General features: G+C 37.3%; 1 protein-coding gene across 1 annotated transcript in view; it reads left to right on the top strand.

Moving 5' to 3' along the window:
- Positions 1-17366, top strand: part of plxdc2b (plexin domain containing 2b) — a 61514-nt gene that overhangs the window by 32272 nt on the left and 11876 nt on the right. Inside the window, exons 2-10 of the mRNA XM_084109113.1 lie at positions 1425-1624; positions 6216-6362; positions 6940-7009; positions 8565-8687; positions 9012-9130; positions 9839-9938; positions 13195-13290; positions 13568-13649; positions 17098-17158. Of these exons, the coding sequence (XP_083965239.1) occupies positions 1425-1624; positions 6216-6362; positions 6940-7009; positions 8565-8687; positions 9012-9130; positions 9839-9938; positions 13195-13290; positions 13568-13649; positions 17098-17158 (998 nt within the window). The remainder of the gene's footprint in view (positions 1-1424; positions 1625-6215; positions 6363-6939; positions 7010-8564; positions 8688-9011; positions 9131-9838; positions 9939-13194; positions 13291-13567; positions 13650-17097; positions 17159-17366) is intronic.

Genomic DNA, 17366 nt, shown 5'->3' with positions numbered 1-17366 from the left:
CTCTTTTGAACTTTCTGTTCATCAGAGAATTGTGTATAATGGTTTTTACAACGATATTACGCAGGACAACTGTTTTCAAGCATATTTGCACTGTTAGATGAGTTTTTAGTACAACAGGTTCAATCTTTGTCTCAAAGTTAAATATTTTATTACCTTGAATGTGTGTCTTATAAGATAAGGAACTAATTAAATGTTGTGTCTCTGGAACAAGCACAAAGCATGCAAATGAGGAAGAGCGTAAGATCAGGCGACAAGCTGCTGCATGCTAATCAGAAGTGTTTATGTACAGGACAAACCCTGCGACCTATAATGAGTTGTAGACAGAGAATTGACAATCATTCTGGCTAGTTTAGTTTCTGCTGTCCCTCTTACTGCAGCAGTGAACATAAGTACAGTATATGCATGCATATTTTCCGGAAAGTCTTTGTGTATTTAAGCGTTCATTATCTCTTAAGCATAGATTAGCCATCTCTGTATGCGATCTGATGAAATCAATACAAGTTATAAGGCCTAAACTTATTCTCCCGCTCTAATCTCTCGACCTCAGCTACTAAAAATACCAAGATTTTGACTAAACTTGAACAGACAACCGCATTGAACTTTTAGTTTAGATTAGGCTGGTGTTTGCAGGACACTAACCGACATTCCAGGGTGATTCATTGTTCTCTCTTTTTTGTTTCTTCTTTTCTCCTTCTTTTTGTTTAGTCTGCTTAATCACATTATGAAGTGTTTGTAGTGATTCCCATTTTGGCTATCCAGTCGTCCTCAGTTCCAGCATTCATACTCCCATAATTTCTCACATCTTTATTTCCAGTGAGAGGACTAGAGAGCAAAGTAAATAGAAGGTTTAATTAAACTCTGATCACGTGAGTCTTGATTTGCATATAAGAATTTGGCTGTGTGTATGTGGTTGTGGGTGAATAAAAGAAAGAGATAAGGCACATGAAGAGTGATATAGAGACCACAGAATAAGAAAAGCAGAACGGGATGGGCGAGTCTCTTGGCTCGCAGTTTAAACCGTTTTTTCACCTATTCACCAACTTTGACTCTCACAGAAGTCATTTGGTGTAACATTATAACACCATCTCTCAGTTTATCAATAAACCAAGTGTCAAGAGTGCACTGGACCGTCTGCTTTATTACAACTACAGTTAAATAGGCTCATCTTAAACACAATTGAGCTATTCTCATGGCAGAGTGAGAGAGGGAGAATAGAGAAAAAGTGATGCTTTGTGTGTCTGAATAAACCATATAAAAATGTATAAATGTTCATGGGTGATGTTTCAGTTGTGAGAGCCAGTAGTGAGATAAATGAAGTTTGGATTGGATTTGATGTAATTGAGCAATGAAACTGATTTTCATGATATATAATGTCAAAATGTGCTCATGTTTATACTTTTGGTTGTTGTTTTGTGTTGTTCCAGGAGCTGCTTATTCAGTTCTTCAGGGATGGTCAAAGGACGATGTTGTCACAGTGGAGCTTCTGAGAAGGAGACGTTGGCTTCTCCTGGAGCCGCTTCCAATGGAAAGTAACAAAGCCAGTCAAGACAGCTTGAAGCCTGAGTCTCAGGATTTGCCTGGAATACTGGCTGATGACGACACAGATAACACCTCCCAAATAATGGTAAAGTTTAAACTGTAAAATAATATGAATTTACCCTCAACAGACTAAGGACATAGTACATGCCCAGCCAGTGGCTGTCATACAGTATATCACAACTGTTCAGTGTTTTCCAACACATAATGTTTTTTTGAAGTTTCAGATATTCAAATACATTTAAGTACTAGAAAAAAATATTTGTATTTTGTAAAATACATACTGATGTTAATGGAAGCAGCAATAATAATCCTTTCAAACATCATTTGACTATATGTTTTATTCAAATCAGATACGCATTGTGTAGGTAACTATAAAGTTTACTCTATTCTTCTACCAGTTCACCAGCCATTTACTTTCATGTCTTTCGGAAGAAGTGGATTAATGTACGGCCTTCAATTCCAACAGCTCAGATTCTCAGCATTGAAGCGCAAACTAACATGGTGGTGCCCATCATTCTTGATAGATCAACTAACATACATTACCATTAAAAAGGTGTTTCAACAACAAAATACATTTACTTACACATATTTGAGAATCATAATATCAGATATCAGTTTCATTATATAGTTAAAAAGTTTGTGAATATTTTAAATAAAAAGGAAAAATTAAATAAAACTGATAGATCAGTCATACTGCAGTATTGTGGCCGCATTGTGTCACTTGAATAGCCTGATGAAGGTGATACATTCTATAATAACAGTGGTCTTAAAGGGATAGTTCACCATAAAATGAAAATTATTTCATTAATTACTCGCCCTCATGTTGTTCCAAACCCGTAAGACTTTCGTTCATCTTCGGAACTCAAATGAAGATATTTTTAATGAAATCTGAGAGATTTCTTTCCCTCCATAGACAGTCCACGACTCCACGCAACTACCACTTTGAAGCTTCAAAAAGTTCATAAAGAGATCATAAAACTAATCCATATGAATTGAGCAGTTTAGTCCAAATTTTCTGAAGAGACATGGTCACTTGATGAACAGATTGAATTTAGGCTTTTATTCACATATAAACATTCATCAACTCAAACATCAGTTCTGATAAACAGAAGCTCAAGCATGTTCGCTTGACGTGCGAGAACCAGTGAGGTTTATTCTCATGTGTTACGCAGCACTTTTCAGCTTCCTCAAGAACCAGTGAGGTTTGTTCTCATGTGTTACGCAGCACTTTTGAGCTTCCTCAAGAACCAGTGAGGTTTGTTCTCATGTGTTACGCAGCACTTTTGAGCTTCCTCAAGAACCAATGAGGTTTGTTCTTGCGCATCAAGCAAGTACAGTTGAGCTTCTGTTTATGTTCGCTGATCAATGTTTATATTTATTTTCATTTGTGTTCTGAAGATGAATGAAAGTCTTAGGGGTTTGGAACGACTTGAATGTGAGTAAATGTTGACAGAATTTTCATTTTTGGGTGAACTAACCCTTTAAAAAACTTAAAATAGAAAAATGGTTACATTTTTATTTTAAATTGTAACAATATTTTACAATATTACTGTATTTTTTTCTCAAATATATGCAGCCATGGTGAGCATAAGAGACTTCTTTGAAAATAGCTTTAAAAAGTCTTACCTACCCCAAACTTTTGAAAATTGGACAGAACATTTGAGTTATGAAATGGATGTCTGCTCCCCGAGTGTGACAGGCATTTGGGTTTCGGCTTGTCAAGCAGTAACTTCAGGTAATGAATTATTATGAACGTTTTAACTTGTTTTACACACACTGTTTCTTTATCGCGCTCTCTTTTTCTCTCTCTCTTTTTCTCTCTCTCTCTCTCTCTCTCTCTCTCTCTCTCTCTCTCTCTCTCTCTCTCTCTCTCTCTCTCTTCCTCTCTCTCTCTCTCTCTCTCTCTCTCTCACACACACACACACAATCTCTGAGGGAGAACTCAATTGAGTGAAAAAATGTGTAGTTTATTTGCTGTGAGAGGAATTAGAAAGAGAGTTAGCAATTCCAGGTCAGGTTCATCCCACTAAAAAGACCAAGATATCTTACAAGGCTTCCTTTGGTCAAGCACCTTCACCAGCCATGATTTAGACCAGCATGGAAGTTCAGCTAGGTGAGCATGGGAGACCATAAAAACAGATAGAAAGGCTGTCAAGTTTCCTGCACAGAGTTACGGGCTGTCAGTCATTCAGCTCTGGGGTTTGACTTCCTCTTACAACAGTGTTCTTGGTTCATTGAGATTTGGTTTAACTTTATTTCTTCTTTTTTTATTTGAACACATTTCTATGTGCCATCCCTGCTCAAAGGACCACCACCAGCAATCGTTCTTTTCTAGAATTAGATGCTGGTGTGATGGTTTCTGTCATCATTTACTCACCCTCATGTCGTTCCAAACCTGTATAACCTGACTTTTTCTGCTGTGAAACATTAAAGAAGATATGTTAAAATATTACTTTGTACCATGAAACATAACGGTATCCAAAACGGTTACCAACATACAGTATTTCATGATATCTTTTCCTTCATGTTCCACAGAAGATAGAAAGTCATTCAGGTTTGGAGTTACATGAGGTAGAGTAAATGATGACTTGAGAAAATTATGAGAATTTTCATTTTTAAGGGAACTGTCTTTAACCAGCAAGACTTCATGTCAACCAGCTTTATCAGAAAATCAACCCAAGTTTTACATGTGTACAGCATGGCTACTGCACAGCATGCTGGTCCACAAGCTCAACCTGCACTAACCAGCATAATCTTGCTAATCTTGCAACTCAGACCAGGAACTAATCTTGCTGGTCTGAGTTGTTGGACATTGATCAATGTGGTCATTATATCCATATGAAAAACATCACAAGACGATTTATGTGCACGTTTTCAGTATTGAATTAGTTTCCCACATGATTATTTCTTCAAAGCAGTGGGAGTATATTCGGTATGTAGTTGCTAATTTTTATGTCCACTGGCTGTTTCCTTTGATGTTGTTTTGCAAAGTCTGTATGATTGAGTTTTAGTGTTTGAACTCCTACCAGCTCCTGTATACAAATGCATTTCTGTATAAACATGCATACACACATACACCCATACACCAGGTGCATCATTTATTTCACACACACTTCTGTCATTTTTTTTTATTTTGCGTGTGTTCAAAGGCCCGAATGTCTATTGCTCTTTTATGACATACCCACAAGCTTTAGTTTAGGCTTTTAGGTTTTACTTTTAGTTTCAGCATTTGTCACTCTGCTGGTGTTGCATTTCACGAGATTAAACTGTCAGAGATTACATATCTTATATTTACCTCTCCTCAACTCTGACGCATTTCTTTCTTTCTGAGAATTGTATTATTCACGTTGTCACATGCTGAATTCCTGAGTGCCAGGGTGTTTGATAAGATGCTGCAAACATCTATGGGTTTTATCAAGAGTTTTCTTCTTAGGGTTTTACAGACAGCCTTGCCTTGCTCAGTAAACAACGATAGATCAATCCAGGAGGATTTCATTAACACTCAGAGGGTCATGTCCAGTGGGTCTTCGTCTTTTTGATTATTAGTTCATCAAACATCATGTCTTGTACTCACAAAGCACATGTGTCCTCACAGTATAAAGATATATTTTTTAGCCTTTTTATCTTTATCATGACAGGAGAGCAGAGAGGGGAGCAGGACCGCGGTTGGGACTCAAACTCAAGTCATCCGCAGTGCTGTCATGAATGATCATGTCACAGTTATTGCTTTGGTCATGTGATCAGGGTTTTTTTTTAATTGGTAGACAAAATAGTCATTTTGGTTCATTTTTAAAACCCAGTAAATTAAGGGATACGATTTCCATGAGTTGATTTTCTTTTCGTGAGCTGATCGTTTTCTTCTATCCCAGTCCAAAGTGTTATGCTGTTAACAATCAGCAGTGATTGGTTGTTTCTGCTGGCACTCAGATTTTCCATCCATTTGCTTGGTAGATGTAACCTGTACACCTGTTTATTTATAAAAAATGTCAAAGTTTTTGGAGTGTCACTTTTTTGCTTGTATATTGATATACCAGGTATATCTGATCGCAAGTATATGTACTTTCGCACACAGATGTACGTACATCCACACTTCTATAAACACGTATAAGCCCTGTGTCTCAATCACTCGTCTTCCTCTTTCTTGAGTCTTTGAACCCAGCTCTGTTGTGGTGAACGGAGAGGGATAACTGGGCTAAAAGAACTCAGTTGACCCTTTTGCTGTTTTGATGTTGTAATATTATCCAGGCAGAGGCTGGAACACCTCTATAGGCACGGCTGATCAACACTCAGTTCATTAAACCTCTCAGTATCCCTCCTAAATATGTGGTGAGCTTTGAAAATACATACAAACAGAGTTTGGCTCAGTTTATTGTAAACATGCCCCTGTGTGCTCATATTTTCTTTCGGGAGAGTGTTTAGTTTTGTTTTTAAATACTGAAAGATCTGAAATGGTATTTGTTTGTGATCTAATGATCAGAATGGGTTCATGGCCCCTGATTGTAAAAAACCTGCCATAAACAAATATGGATAGTGTTAGGGTGTTTATTCATAGTTTATTAAAGGGATAGTTCACTGAAAAGTTAAAATTTCTTCATGCTGTTCCAGACCTGTATGATTTTCTTCTCAGTAAGTCTTATGTCCTTTATCCTGACTGGCTGTCTGATATTTCCTTGTAGGAAGACACAGATCATAACTACTACACCTCAAAAACCTATGGACCCAGTGACCCTATGAGCAAAGAGTTGTGGGTAAATATCGATCAGATGAACAAGGAGAAGGTGAAGATTCACGGCATCCTGTCTAATACACACAGACAAGCAGCAGTAAGACAGCATTCATTCATTCATTCATTACACTCAAATCATTTGAAATGCAACTCATATGTAGCTCCACTGACCAAGATTCAAGTTCAGCAATAACTGTTTTCTATCAGCCGTTTATCCTACAGTACATGTTCCTTACTAGAACAACACTTTGTATAGTGAGCTTTATACCTGTTTCTGTTGTTTCTGGACTAGTCTGCTTGTGTAGATTATGAAAGAAACAGACCAAGTGTCGATCCTCAAATACCACATTTCTTTGAAATGGGATAATGTTTTTGTGTGTCGCCATCCCATTACTGGAACAGACTGCGATTCACACACTCACATTGCACTTTCCAAACAAAAGAAACCACAGAAGACAAGCGTACCATAGATTTGGGACAGAAGTCAAATTTATTAGCAGAGTTACGATTGCTTTAGCCGACCACAGAATGAGTCCATGGGGTCCATCTGGATGTACTCTTGCTGTGTGTTTTATTGTAATCATGGCCTTCTGTCATAATTTTATATTTATTCTGCTTATTGTTTAGATCTTTGTATAACTGCAAGCTAAATTTAGTCTTTTTTTCATCCTCAGCGGGTCAATCTCTCCTTTGATTTTCCATTTTATGGACATTTGTTGCGAGAGATCACTGTTGCAACCGGCGGTAAGTGAAGTGTCTTCCTCCACGTGATGTGTGCAGTACAACCAATGATTTTCAATTAGGTTATAAGAAAGCGTCTGCCTGTCTCCATGCGATATGAGTATTATATGGCTGAAGCAGAACATATGATTTATATGAGCTTCCAGAGGAATATATAATTGATTGGTTTTTGCTTGTAGGCATAAGAGCTTGACTGTGAGTCACAGTGTTCTAGAGGATCAGGCTGTGTTTATCAGCTGTGAGAGGTTCTTAATAACGGCTGACTGTTCATGCTGTAGATATGAGGGCATGTGTGGGGATTTTTATTGTGATCGTGGTTCATGTGACTCACTGGCTGCTGGAATGTGTCTGAGATGAAGCGGTGAGAGTGAGGGACAGATGGAGTGAGAAAACCACCATATAATTTCCCCCTACATCAGTCATCTTTCTGTGGTTATAAACGATGAAACACAGAAGTGATCTAAATTTCTCAGTGAAGCCATGTTCCCAGGAGCGAAAAATCATGTGCTCCTGCATCAGAGGTACTTTTCCTGCCTAAATAACATAATAAACAGCACTGGAAAATGTTTGCTAAATTATTAAATTCGGACTTTCTATTTAAATAGCTATGCAAATTGCCCATCTTTTTGGCAAAGGCTATTTGCACTAACTCCACCCACCATTGTCTGGTTGAGCCAGACATGATTACAAAAAAAGAAACTCCTTTGGTAGCTGGGACAGTGGTGCGGAGAGCGAGGACAGTGAATTTAGCTTTTGACGTAACCAACCCATTCAAATACACATTCTTCTCCCTATTCCCATCTCATATCAGCTGGAATTATGTTTTTATTGCATGATGTTTTATAGTGTACTACAATACACTGAGGTGCAAATAGTATCTGCCACTATTTGCTTTTGCTATTTATACTTATATTAATAAAAGTTTAAGCCTAATGGTTGTTTAGTTGTCTTTGGGGCAGTAATCAAGTGGTCGTTGTTACAGTTGTTTAGTACTGTGACAGTACAATGGTACAATCATGGAATTAGATGACAATATCATGGTACTTGTTGGCAATGGCAAACTGTTGTCACGATTGTGAAGTTTCAGTATTTTTTCATTGAATTTAAGGAGTTTTTAAGTGCTCTGTGTTTACAGAAAGTGGAGGTGGTCAGCATAGTCCAGGTTAGCTGAATTCCTGTGGAAAGATTTGCATTGATTTAGGCAGACAAATGCTGAAGACACATTTTAGATTATCTATGTGTGTTTGGAGGGTCCTCTCTCCTGTTTGTGAGTGGGATGGAAGGAGGCCTTTACATGGCTAATTAGAGTATTAATCACTTTGGAGACAGGCCAGGGCTGTTTGCCAGGATGGATAGATGGGAAAGGAGGAGAGCACAGAGATTTAGAGAAAAAAGACCCACATGTTCATACATTGGTGCCAAAAACATTTTAGTCATAAACAAAATGAGTGCCTTTATTTTATATTATCTTATCTTGAAGATCACATTTTAAATGTTTTTGTTGGCATGGATATGAATTCTAATGGTTTGGATTGTGTGTGTTTGTGTGTCTTTTCAGGGTTCATCTATACAGGAGATGTGGTTCACCGAATGTTGACAGCCACACAATATATCGCTCCACTTATGGCAAACTTTGACCCCAGCCTCTCCAGAAACTCAACTGTCATCTATTTTGACAATGGTAAGAGACAGAGGCACTGGACTGTGTGTGTGTTTGTGTGTGTGTGTGTGTTTGTGAGATACTGAGAGACAGAGAGTGCCCTATCCGACAGAAATATATAGTGGAAATATATAATGTTACAGAAATATCCAATATAAATCTGTCACCATCAAAAACATTGTACCTTGACTTGCCATAAATCAAATGTGTCACATTATAGATCAGGTTATCTTTTCAAGATGCTATTGAGTACAGAGATCTACAGTCACAGAAACCGAGCCTGTATTATAAGTAGAGAATATTAATATTAAATATTAGTTGAATGTGTTTGTGTGCGCTTTATAGGAACTGCTTTGGTTGTCCAGTGGGATCACGTCCATCTCCAGGATTCTTATAATCAAGGAAGTTTCACCTTCCAGGCCACATTACACAGCGATGGGCGAATTGTCTTTGCTTACAAAGAGGTCTGATATATATTTTTTTATTTCATCCTCTATATGTCTTTCATCCTGTTTTCTATTTGTCTCTCTCACTGTGAGACTTGGCTCTTCAGTGATTACTTCCTGTTCCATCAGAGTTTGTGTGATTGTGTCACTTTTCAATTTGCCACTTACAAACATGGTCAGGTACCGTGTAATGTCAAAGTGAATTGTAACCGATATGGTTTAGACTTTCCAGTTTTAGTACAGATAATGTGCAGTCAAATGTGACATAGTACTTGAGATACATGAATCACCTTTAGTCATTAATTAAATAATATTTAAAATTGACTATTTATATTATATAGGCTATATGTATATTTGTAATTGTATGTAGAATAACAATAATTGTATGTGTAATGATTTTATGAATAAAGATTAAAATATGTATGACTGAAATATATATAGAAATATTGTAAGCCTCTAGTCAGAAGGCATTGGAAATGCTGCTGGGATTTATTTGATTATTGCAAAGCTCATTCAGCCCGCAAACCTCCTAACTAAATTAGGCCTCTCCCTCTCTCCATTTCTGCTCTACTCACTCCATTTCTTTCTTTCTTTCTTTCTTTCTTTCTTTCTTTCTTTCTTTCTTTCTTTCTTTCTTTCTTTCTTTCTTTCTTTCTTTCTAGCTGTCAAAATGCATCTCCTCATGTCGATGATTGATGAGACAAATAACATGTGCTTTTATTTCAGGTCCCAATGCAGATAGCAAAGATCAGCTCTGTCAATCATCCAGTTAAAATTGGGCTTTCTGATGCCTTTGTGGTGGTCCATAAGATTCAGCAGATCCCCAGTGAGTGAACGTGATGCATTCATCATAACACCAGTAAACCATCTACAGTCTGTATGACAGGTGCTATTCAGAAAATTGGGAGTATGTTTGCACTGACAGTCAGTTACCTCTGGGATGATCTCAAAGCTCCAATCTCCTCCCTTCTCAAGCTGTCTGTTTGTTATCTGGTGTGCCAAGCAAGAAAAGTCTTTGATGTTGTAGTAACAGTGAGCCCAGCAGGACCAAACCCGACTGCGTTGGAGAGACAAATTTAGCAAATAAATATGTCTGGAGTTGGGCAGTGAGCGAGTGTGGAAGAGAACATGATGAGAGAAGGTGTTTGCTGGCAGGACATCATGAATGGAAGCTCATGATTTTCCACGACAGCTTATTCTTTCCAACCGTATGTGTGTTTGTTTGTGACTGTCTGCTGGGAAAGGGCAGGATTTGCATCATTCTGTCTGTCTATCTGTCTGTTACAATATGAGTGAGAAAGAGAGAGAGTCAGCTCTGAGGGGAAGGAGAGAGTCTAGAATGAGATGAAGTAATTGAGAATGGTAATAGCCTGCGTTTGTCTCGCCTCTCTTTCTCTAATTAGTGTCTGGAGACTCATCAGGTCACACTGTTTAAGATGCACACGCACACACATGCATATCTCCGGGCAATATCAGCATGCTAAGGAGTTTTGTGACACCCCTTGGGCAAGAAATGTAATTACCCACAGGAAGAGAAAAACAGCCTTCAATGAACAAGCTGCAATCTCCTGTCTTAAAGTTTAACCACTCTTTTATGTATTAATACACCAACGATGCAGCTTTCAGCAAGGTCAGACAGTTACTTCCTCAGCTGCAGACAGACACACATTCATGTTATCAGAGAAATTTGACCTTACTGTACACATTCAGCCAGAGGCTGACACATGAAAAGCTATAAACACACCTACAAACACACATTTTGGTTTTATTCTATTAGAGAGGACATTGTTTTTATACAGAGGTGACCCAAACGCTTAACACAAACCTGTAGGTATCAGTAAAGTTAAAACAAAACACGGTTTGCATGATTTATGAGTCTTTCAAAAAGCTAGGACCACTAAAAAGGTTTTTGAATTTTGAAGTATAATCAAACCTGTACACACATACACATATAGAAAACTTGCTATATTTACCCAGCCTTTTCTCATTCTAATTCAGTTTTCCATTTCACTGATTTTGGGTAATTCAGCTACCAATCAGGTAGATGATGTTTCACTGATTGCATCAGTGTGTGCAGTTATATCCGTACATGCATTTGATCCAGCCTGTGTCAATAATGGGTGGCTTAACTTAAACTCAAAGTCTATTACATTAGGCCTAGTGTACATACTGAAATACCTTCAGATGAAGCACATCAAACTAATGTTGGTTGATCAGCCAATGCATTTTAACTTATGAAAAGTCATGTCATTAAAAACTGAGTACTGAATAACCAATGTATAATAGTACACTCATTGCATTTTTTATTCTTTTTTAAGAGTAATAAATGTTAGAGATGCCAAAGACGGGAAACTTTTCAAATAACTTAATTACGTTAGTAAACACACAGCTCTTTTTTTGGACCTTATTTCACTACAGTGAATCATACATCCCATTAAAAGAGCGTTTGATACCTTTACATGCATTCAGTGCACTCTACTGCCTCATGCAGTTGTCCACTCAAATGTGATTTTGTCCATCTCTACTGACCACAAACAATTTTACTTCTTTTAAAAAAATTTGACAATGATTCCCATCATTTGATATGAAATGAAACGTCTCCATCTATTTGTAGAATGAAGGTAATTGAGTGAATTCTTGTCTTCTTCAAAGAAAACAGACTAGGACAATTGCACAATTGTGGATAACGTATTGTTTGAAAGAGCATGTGGCTCTAGAGGTATCCACCTCATTTTCAATGCAGAAGCTCAATGGATATAAAAATTCTACACTCCCCTATTAAAACAGATGGTTATTTTAATGGAAAAAATTAACCAAATATAAATCATATCAGAACTTTTGCACATTTAATGTAAAAATTACACCCTATACAATGCCTATGAAATGTGACACATTTCAGAAAAAAAAGAAAAAAAACTTAAAATAACTTCACTGCATATGTGCACTCCCTTCAATAATCGGGTATATGGCTGTACTCTGAATTAACTAATCTTCAAGCTCATGTGATATGTGAGATATTCAAATAAATATTGGACATCTTTTTGGTTACATGTGTAAATTCATGTTCCAGTTATGCTTAATGTTGACAAATTTTCTAGGTTAAATAAATAAACATTACTTACACTATCATAAAAACCAACAACCAATACAAATCTTTTCTTTTTTTTTACATTACCAATGAAATTGTTCTTTTTATTAAGTGTTTTTAAATCTAATGTTTTTAAACATCTTTACATTTATTCCAAAATATTAACCGTAATAATGCAGTAACAAATTTTGTGTATATTTTATTTGTAAACTAATGCCTTAGTTCTTTTTAATAGTCAACTTATTTTCAGATCTTCAGTCATCAAAGCTCAGTAAACACTGCAGGTGTCACAATGGTCACAGACACAGGATGTATCTAGGCTATTATCATCAAGCTGATTGCTCACAAAAAAAAAAACTCACTGATCAAGTCATTTCAAGTTTGATTTGGACATGACAAAGTGGTGATATCTATGTGAGTTGTATACTTTTTAAATAGTCTTCCTATTAACACCATTGTTTATTAATTCAGTCCGATTTTCTGATATAGAACGAGCACGAAAAATCAGATATGGGATAGCGCAATGGAGCCATTGCCTCCTCTCATGTAACTTTTCCCCATTCTTTCTTAATTTTACCCACCAAACCCACAACACACTTTAGGGCATCTGTTAAAACTAAATTGATTTAGGCAAGATAGATGCTTCCTTCCCTTGTTACTTTAACCTCTGCTGTCACTGTATAAATCACTCCTTTTTCTAAAGTGACACATCTCATCCAATTTTTGACAAGGCACAGCTTCCATTGCCTCCTCAGAGGAAACACACCTGCATTGGGAACATCAAGCCGCGTAACGGCTAACACCTATCCATTAATAATGGCCATGCCCACTCTTACAGTAAAAATGAGGTGGATTAAACAAGTGAAATTACTGTAAATGTGTTCAAGATGGCAATTAAGAGGCAGTGACTCGATTTGCTTGTGTTACAGTAGTTTCAACAATTCAGATGATTCACATGATTACATAATTGTAATGTGTATTTGTGTGGCTCTAGATGTGCGGAGGAAGACTATCTATGAGTATCACAGAGTGGAGCTGTTAAAGACCAAAATTACCAACAGTACAGCTGTAGAAATGATGCCGCTACCCAGTAAGCCATTGAACACACACACACGCACACAGGCTATATATACACGTATATAATCTTAAACTACCATAACAACATAAATATGAATTACCTCATAGCGAATAGAAGCTTATACTGTTGTACTTCTTATCTACAAATTCAGATTTTATATTAGACAGTTGTACTCAACATTTCTCTCAAGTCATATGAAAATCCAGTTCATTGTCCTATTAGCCTTTCGCTCTTTTCTTGATTGATTCTGCGCTGAAGCATTTTCTATGTCTCTTTTTTTCTTTTGCAGCATGTCTTCAATTCACAAGCTGCACTTCTTGCTTAGCATCACAGATTAACTTCAACTGCAGCTGGTGTCACCGGCTCAATAGGTAAGAAAACAAACCGCTCTTCATTCGTCTCTCTTTCCATTATCCCAACTTAATTTTACTGGAATTAAAGTTCTCAGACCGCTTGCCTTGAGGTGGTGCAATGAACGAGGGAAGTAATTCTAATTTAACAGTCACAATGTTACAAGATTGCCATTGTATATAAAAATGGCCTAAAAATTTTAATGAATTGAAAACATCATGTGTAAACCATTAATGAAATCTCTCTTGCATCTTGCATCACATTTTCCTAAAGTAATATTACTTCCAATGTGGCAGAGAATCTTTCAGACCAAGACTTTTTTCCCTTAATGTGAGAAAGAGGGAAAATAAAGTCACATTCCTGCTGATTCATGCCTGGGCTCTCACCTCCCGAACCCAGACAGCTTTTTTCTGTATATCACATACCAAAGAACAGACGAGACCGAGACAGCTGACCTCCTTCTGCTTTATTTTCCTGGCAATCCTTCCATCGGTATACTCTTTCAGTCCCTCACTCTCATTCTCAAGCACATACACACACATGCATACACATACTCTGAGGGATTCAGGAATATAATATCCCAGTTGGCGTTTATTGTGAGATTTGGTCTTTGATTGGCAGAAAGAGGAAAAAGGCCAGTTTGCTTGTGTTAGAGGAGTTTAACTTTTTCCCTTCATCAAGTGCAAATGTGCTGCACACATTTTTTGAGCTGTAGCATTTCTAGTGCTATTTGTTATTCTATAAATCATTACATACATAATGATGCAAAGCACAAACACGCCTTTCAATGTCTGTGGGAGCTTGGTTTTTCCATCCACTCTAGAAAACCTGCTTCTAAACCGACTGGATTGTATAATTAAATGGGAACACTGAGTGTTGAATCTTCTCCTGGTAGACAAGGGAGTTCAATTCAGACTTCATCAATATGCATAACCATTTTTGTTTGGCTGAAGGTTATGGAAACAATGCCGAGTTAGAAATTGCTGCGGTAATTAAAGTTTTTTTGGCTTGATGAAGGCTCTCTCTGTGTGTGAGTGTGTGAGTGAGTGTGAGAGAGAGAGAGAGCAGGCTAATGATGCAGTAAATGCAGGTAGCTCAGTTGATTTAAGCTAATAACTGACAGTCTGATCCTCCCAACGCAATTTATCAACAGTTTACCCCTTGTCTTTGGAGAGAGCAGTTGAAGTCAGATGCAGTTGACTCTCTCACACACACACACACACACACACACACATACACACATACTTTGCTATCTTTGATGGGACTCTCTATAGGCGTAATGATATTTTTATCCCCATTACACTAACCCTACCCCTAAACCTATCCATCACAGAACACTTTCTGCATTTTTACATTTACAAAAATACATCATTTAGTATGTTCATTAACCCATTTCCCTCGTGGGGACCGCTGGCTGCTCCCCATAATGTAGGTAATCTCTGGTTTTACTATCCTTGTGGGGACATTTGGTCCTCGCAATGTAATATAATCCTGTACACACACACACACACACACACACACACACAAACAAAACAAACTGTATCAGAACAGAATAGTGTCAAACTATAGCAGGGTGTTTCACATAATATCTTTCATATTTCAATATTCTGAGGTAATGAAATTACTTTAGCAGATGAGTGTATTAGTAATGATTATGTGCATCAAAAACCTAGATTTGCATACTTGGAAAAGCATCCTTTCACCCTCAAGGTCAGATTATTACTGGATCAGAATAAATTTGAGCTGACTGCATTTACAGCCATTAACATGTAAATGAGATTATGAAAGGCTGGAGAAGTGCTGACGAAGGATGTGGCCGCCGCCATGGGCAACCTCAAATCCAGACAGATATATTTCTCTTTTACTTGTCTTCCTTTCTTGATTCATCAGGGCTTGGGGTAACTGCTTAGGAGAGAAAGTTAAAGCAGACATAATGACCATGGTAAAGCTATAAAAGTAAATGACACAAAATCAAATTTGTTTACTAAATAATTAAATCATTTGAAATCTAGTTTGTACATTTTGCACTTGTCAATTCAGAAGCTTTATATTATGTCATTTGTCATGTTGCTTTCTCCCTAGGGATGCACCGATATTAATCTGGCCCGATAAACTGATAATTACTACAAATACTACTAATAAATTTAAGCATCACAGCATGAAAATAGACAGTATGAAAATTAATATTCATAGCTTTTTTAAAGATTACTGTGCACTCATACTACCTTGGATTAATAACTTTTTGTATTACTCATTAACAAGTTGTTTTGGGTATAAGTGTAGATGAATGAATGAATGAATGTGAAGGAAATAAATAAAGAAAAAAATTCTGTCACCACAAAAGAGCAACAAAACTACAATGTAAAAATGAAATGCCTCACAAGGCCAACGGTTGTATTCATCTTTGGCCCGTAGAGGCTTATAGAGGCCATAGAGGAGTGTGTGTGTGTGTGTGTGTGTGTTTGTGTGCAGAGGTCTGCTTCCTGTTTGTGGGTCATGAAATCTCTAATCCAAAGCTTTCAGTTAGACACACACTGCCTAACCACTGGTCATGGCTCTTCTTTCCAAAGAACACGTCATGTGTTTAAAGCAGTGTCTTGTGTTTATGACTCTCTGACTCTCACCCACTCCTTTACAAGAGCTGACTTAAAAATGCTGTTGAGACACACGGTTTCCATAGACTGTCGGATTATATTACCTTGTTGGATAGATGAAACTATTTCTTCCATGTTAACTTAATTGTTTTGTCCATTTATATCAACGCTTGTATAAAATCATTAGTTCTGCAAGCACAAAAAAAGAAGGATTCTTTGATTTTTGTTTACAGTGACAAGCCATGACAAGCAAAATAAAAATCTCATACAAACACGCACACATAAAATGAACATGGTTTGCAAGAAAGAAGGAGAGCGCTGCCATGAATGTGTATATGGTGAATGGTACAGAACTGAAAAGAGATAAATGGAGAATGGGGAAATGCTGAAAGATATGGAGTAAGGGTGACTGTATCTCATCTGGAATGCCAAGCAGCCAAAGCCCATTATGCGCCATGTGTTCAAGAAATGTGAAGGCACGGGAGAAGGAAAAGAAATACTAGCTGTACTGCCTATTCCTGACTCTCTAAGCCAGCATCTATCAATGATATACTGCTGTAGACAGTCCTCAGTATATTTCACCGTTTTGAATTTCCTGTTCTGGGCCACAGTGAAGTGTGTTTTTAACGGAAGTTTCATGGAGGACTCGTAAATGAAAATTCATGTTTATGATTTACTCACCCTTTGCTTATTTAAACCTGTAAGAAGTATTTTTCCTGGAACACGCACTTAAAGTTTTTCTTAGAAGAGTGAAGACGTAATAGGATTTCCCTGCATTGGCCACCAATGGGATCTATAAAAGATGGAGATCATGTTTGCGTGTTTATTGGCTGTCTTTAAAATACTAATGACCTGTTATAATTTTTCATGTCAGGTGTTCCAGCGGCTTTGATCGCCATCGGCAGGACTGGGTGGATAACAGTTGCCCAGATGAGGTTTGTATGTGGATGTGTGTTGGTTTCTAACCTAAATCCCTGTGCCTACATAAGGATACCATATGCTCTCTCTCTTTCTCTTTGTCCTTCTGCCTTTCTAAAATACTGCTTATACAGGGAAGCCCACTAAGTAATTAGTAACATAGTATAGTATAAAAATGTGTTTTAGCTTTGTGAGCTGTAAACATTTGATTATTTACAACAGATT

This window comes from Abramis brama (assembly GCF_963993115.1).
Source record: "Abramis brama genome assembly, chromosome: 3".
In the NCBI taxonomy this organism is placed as follows: Eukaryota; Metazoa; Chordata; class Actinopteri; order Cypriniformes; family Leuciscidae; genus Abramis; species Abramis brama.
Note: the sequence above shows the minus strand (reverse complement) of the source record. Positions and strands in the feature narration are given on the sequence as shown.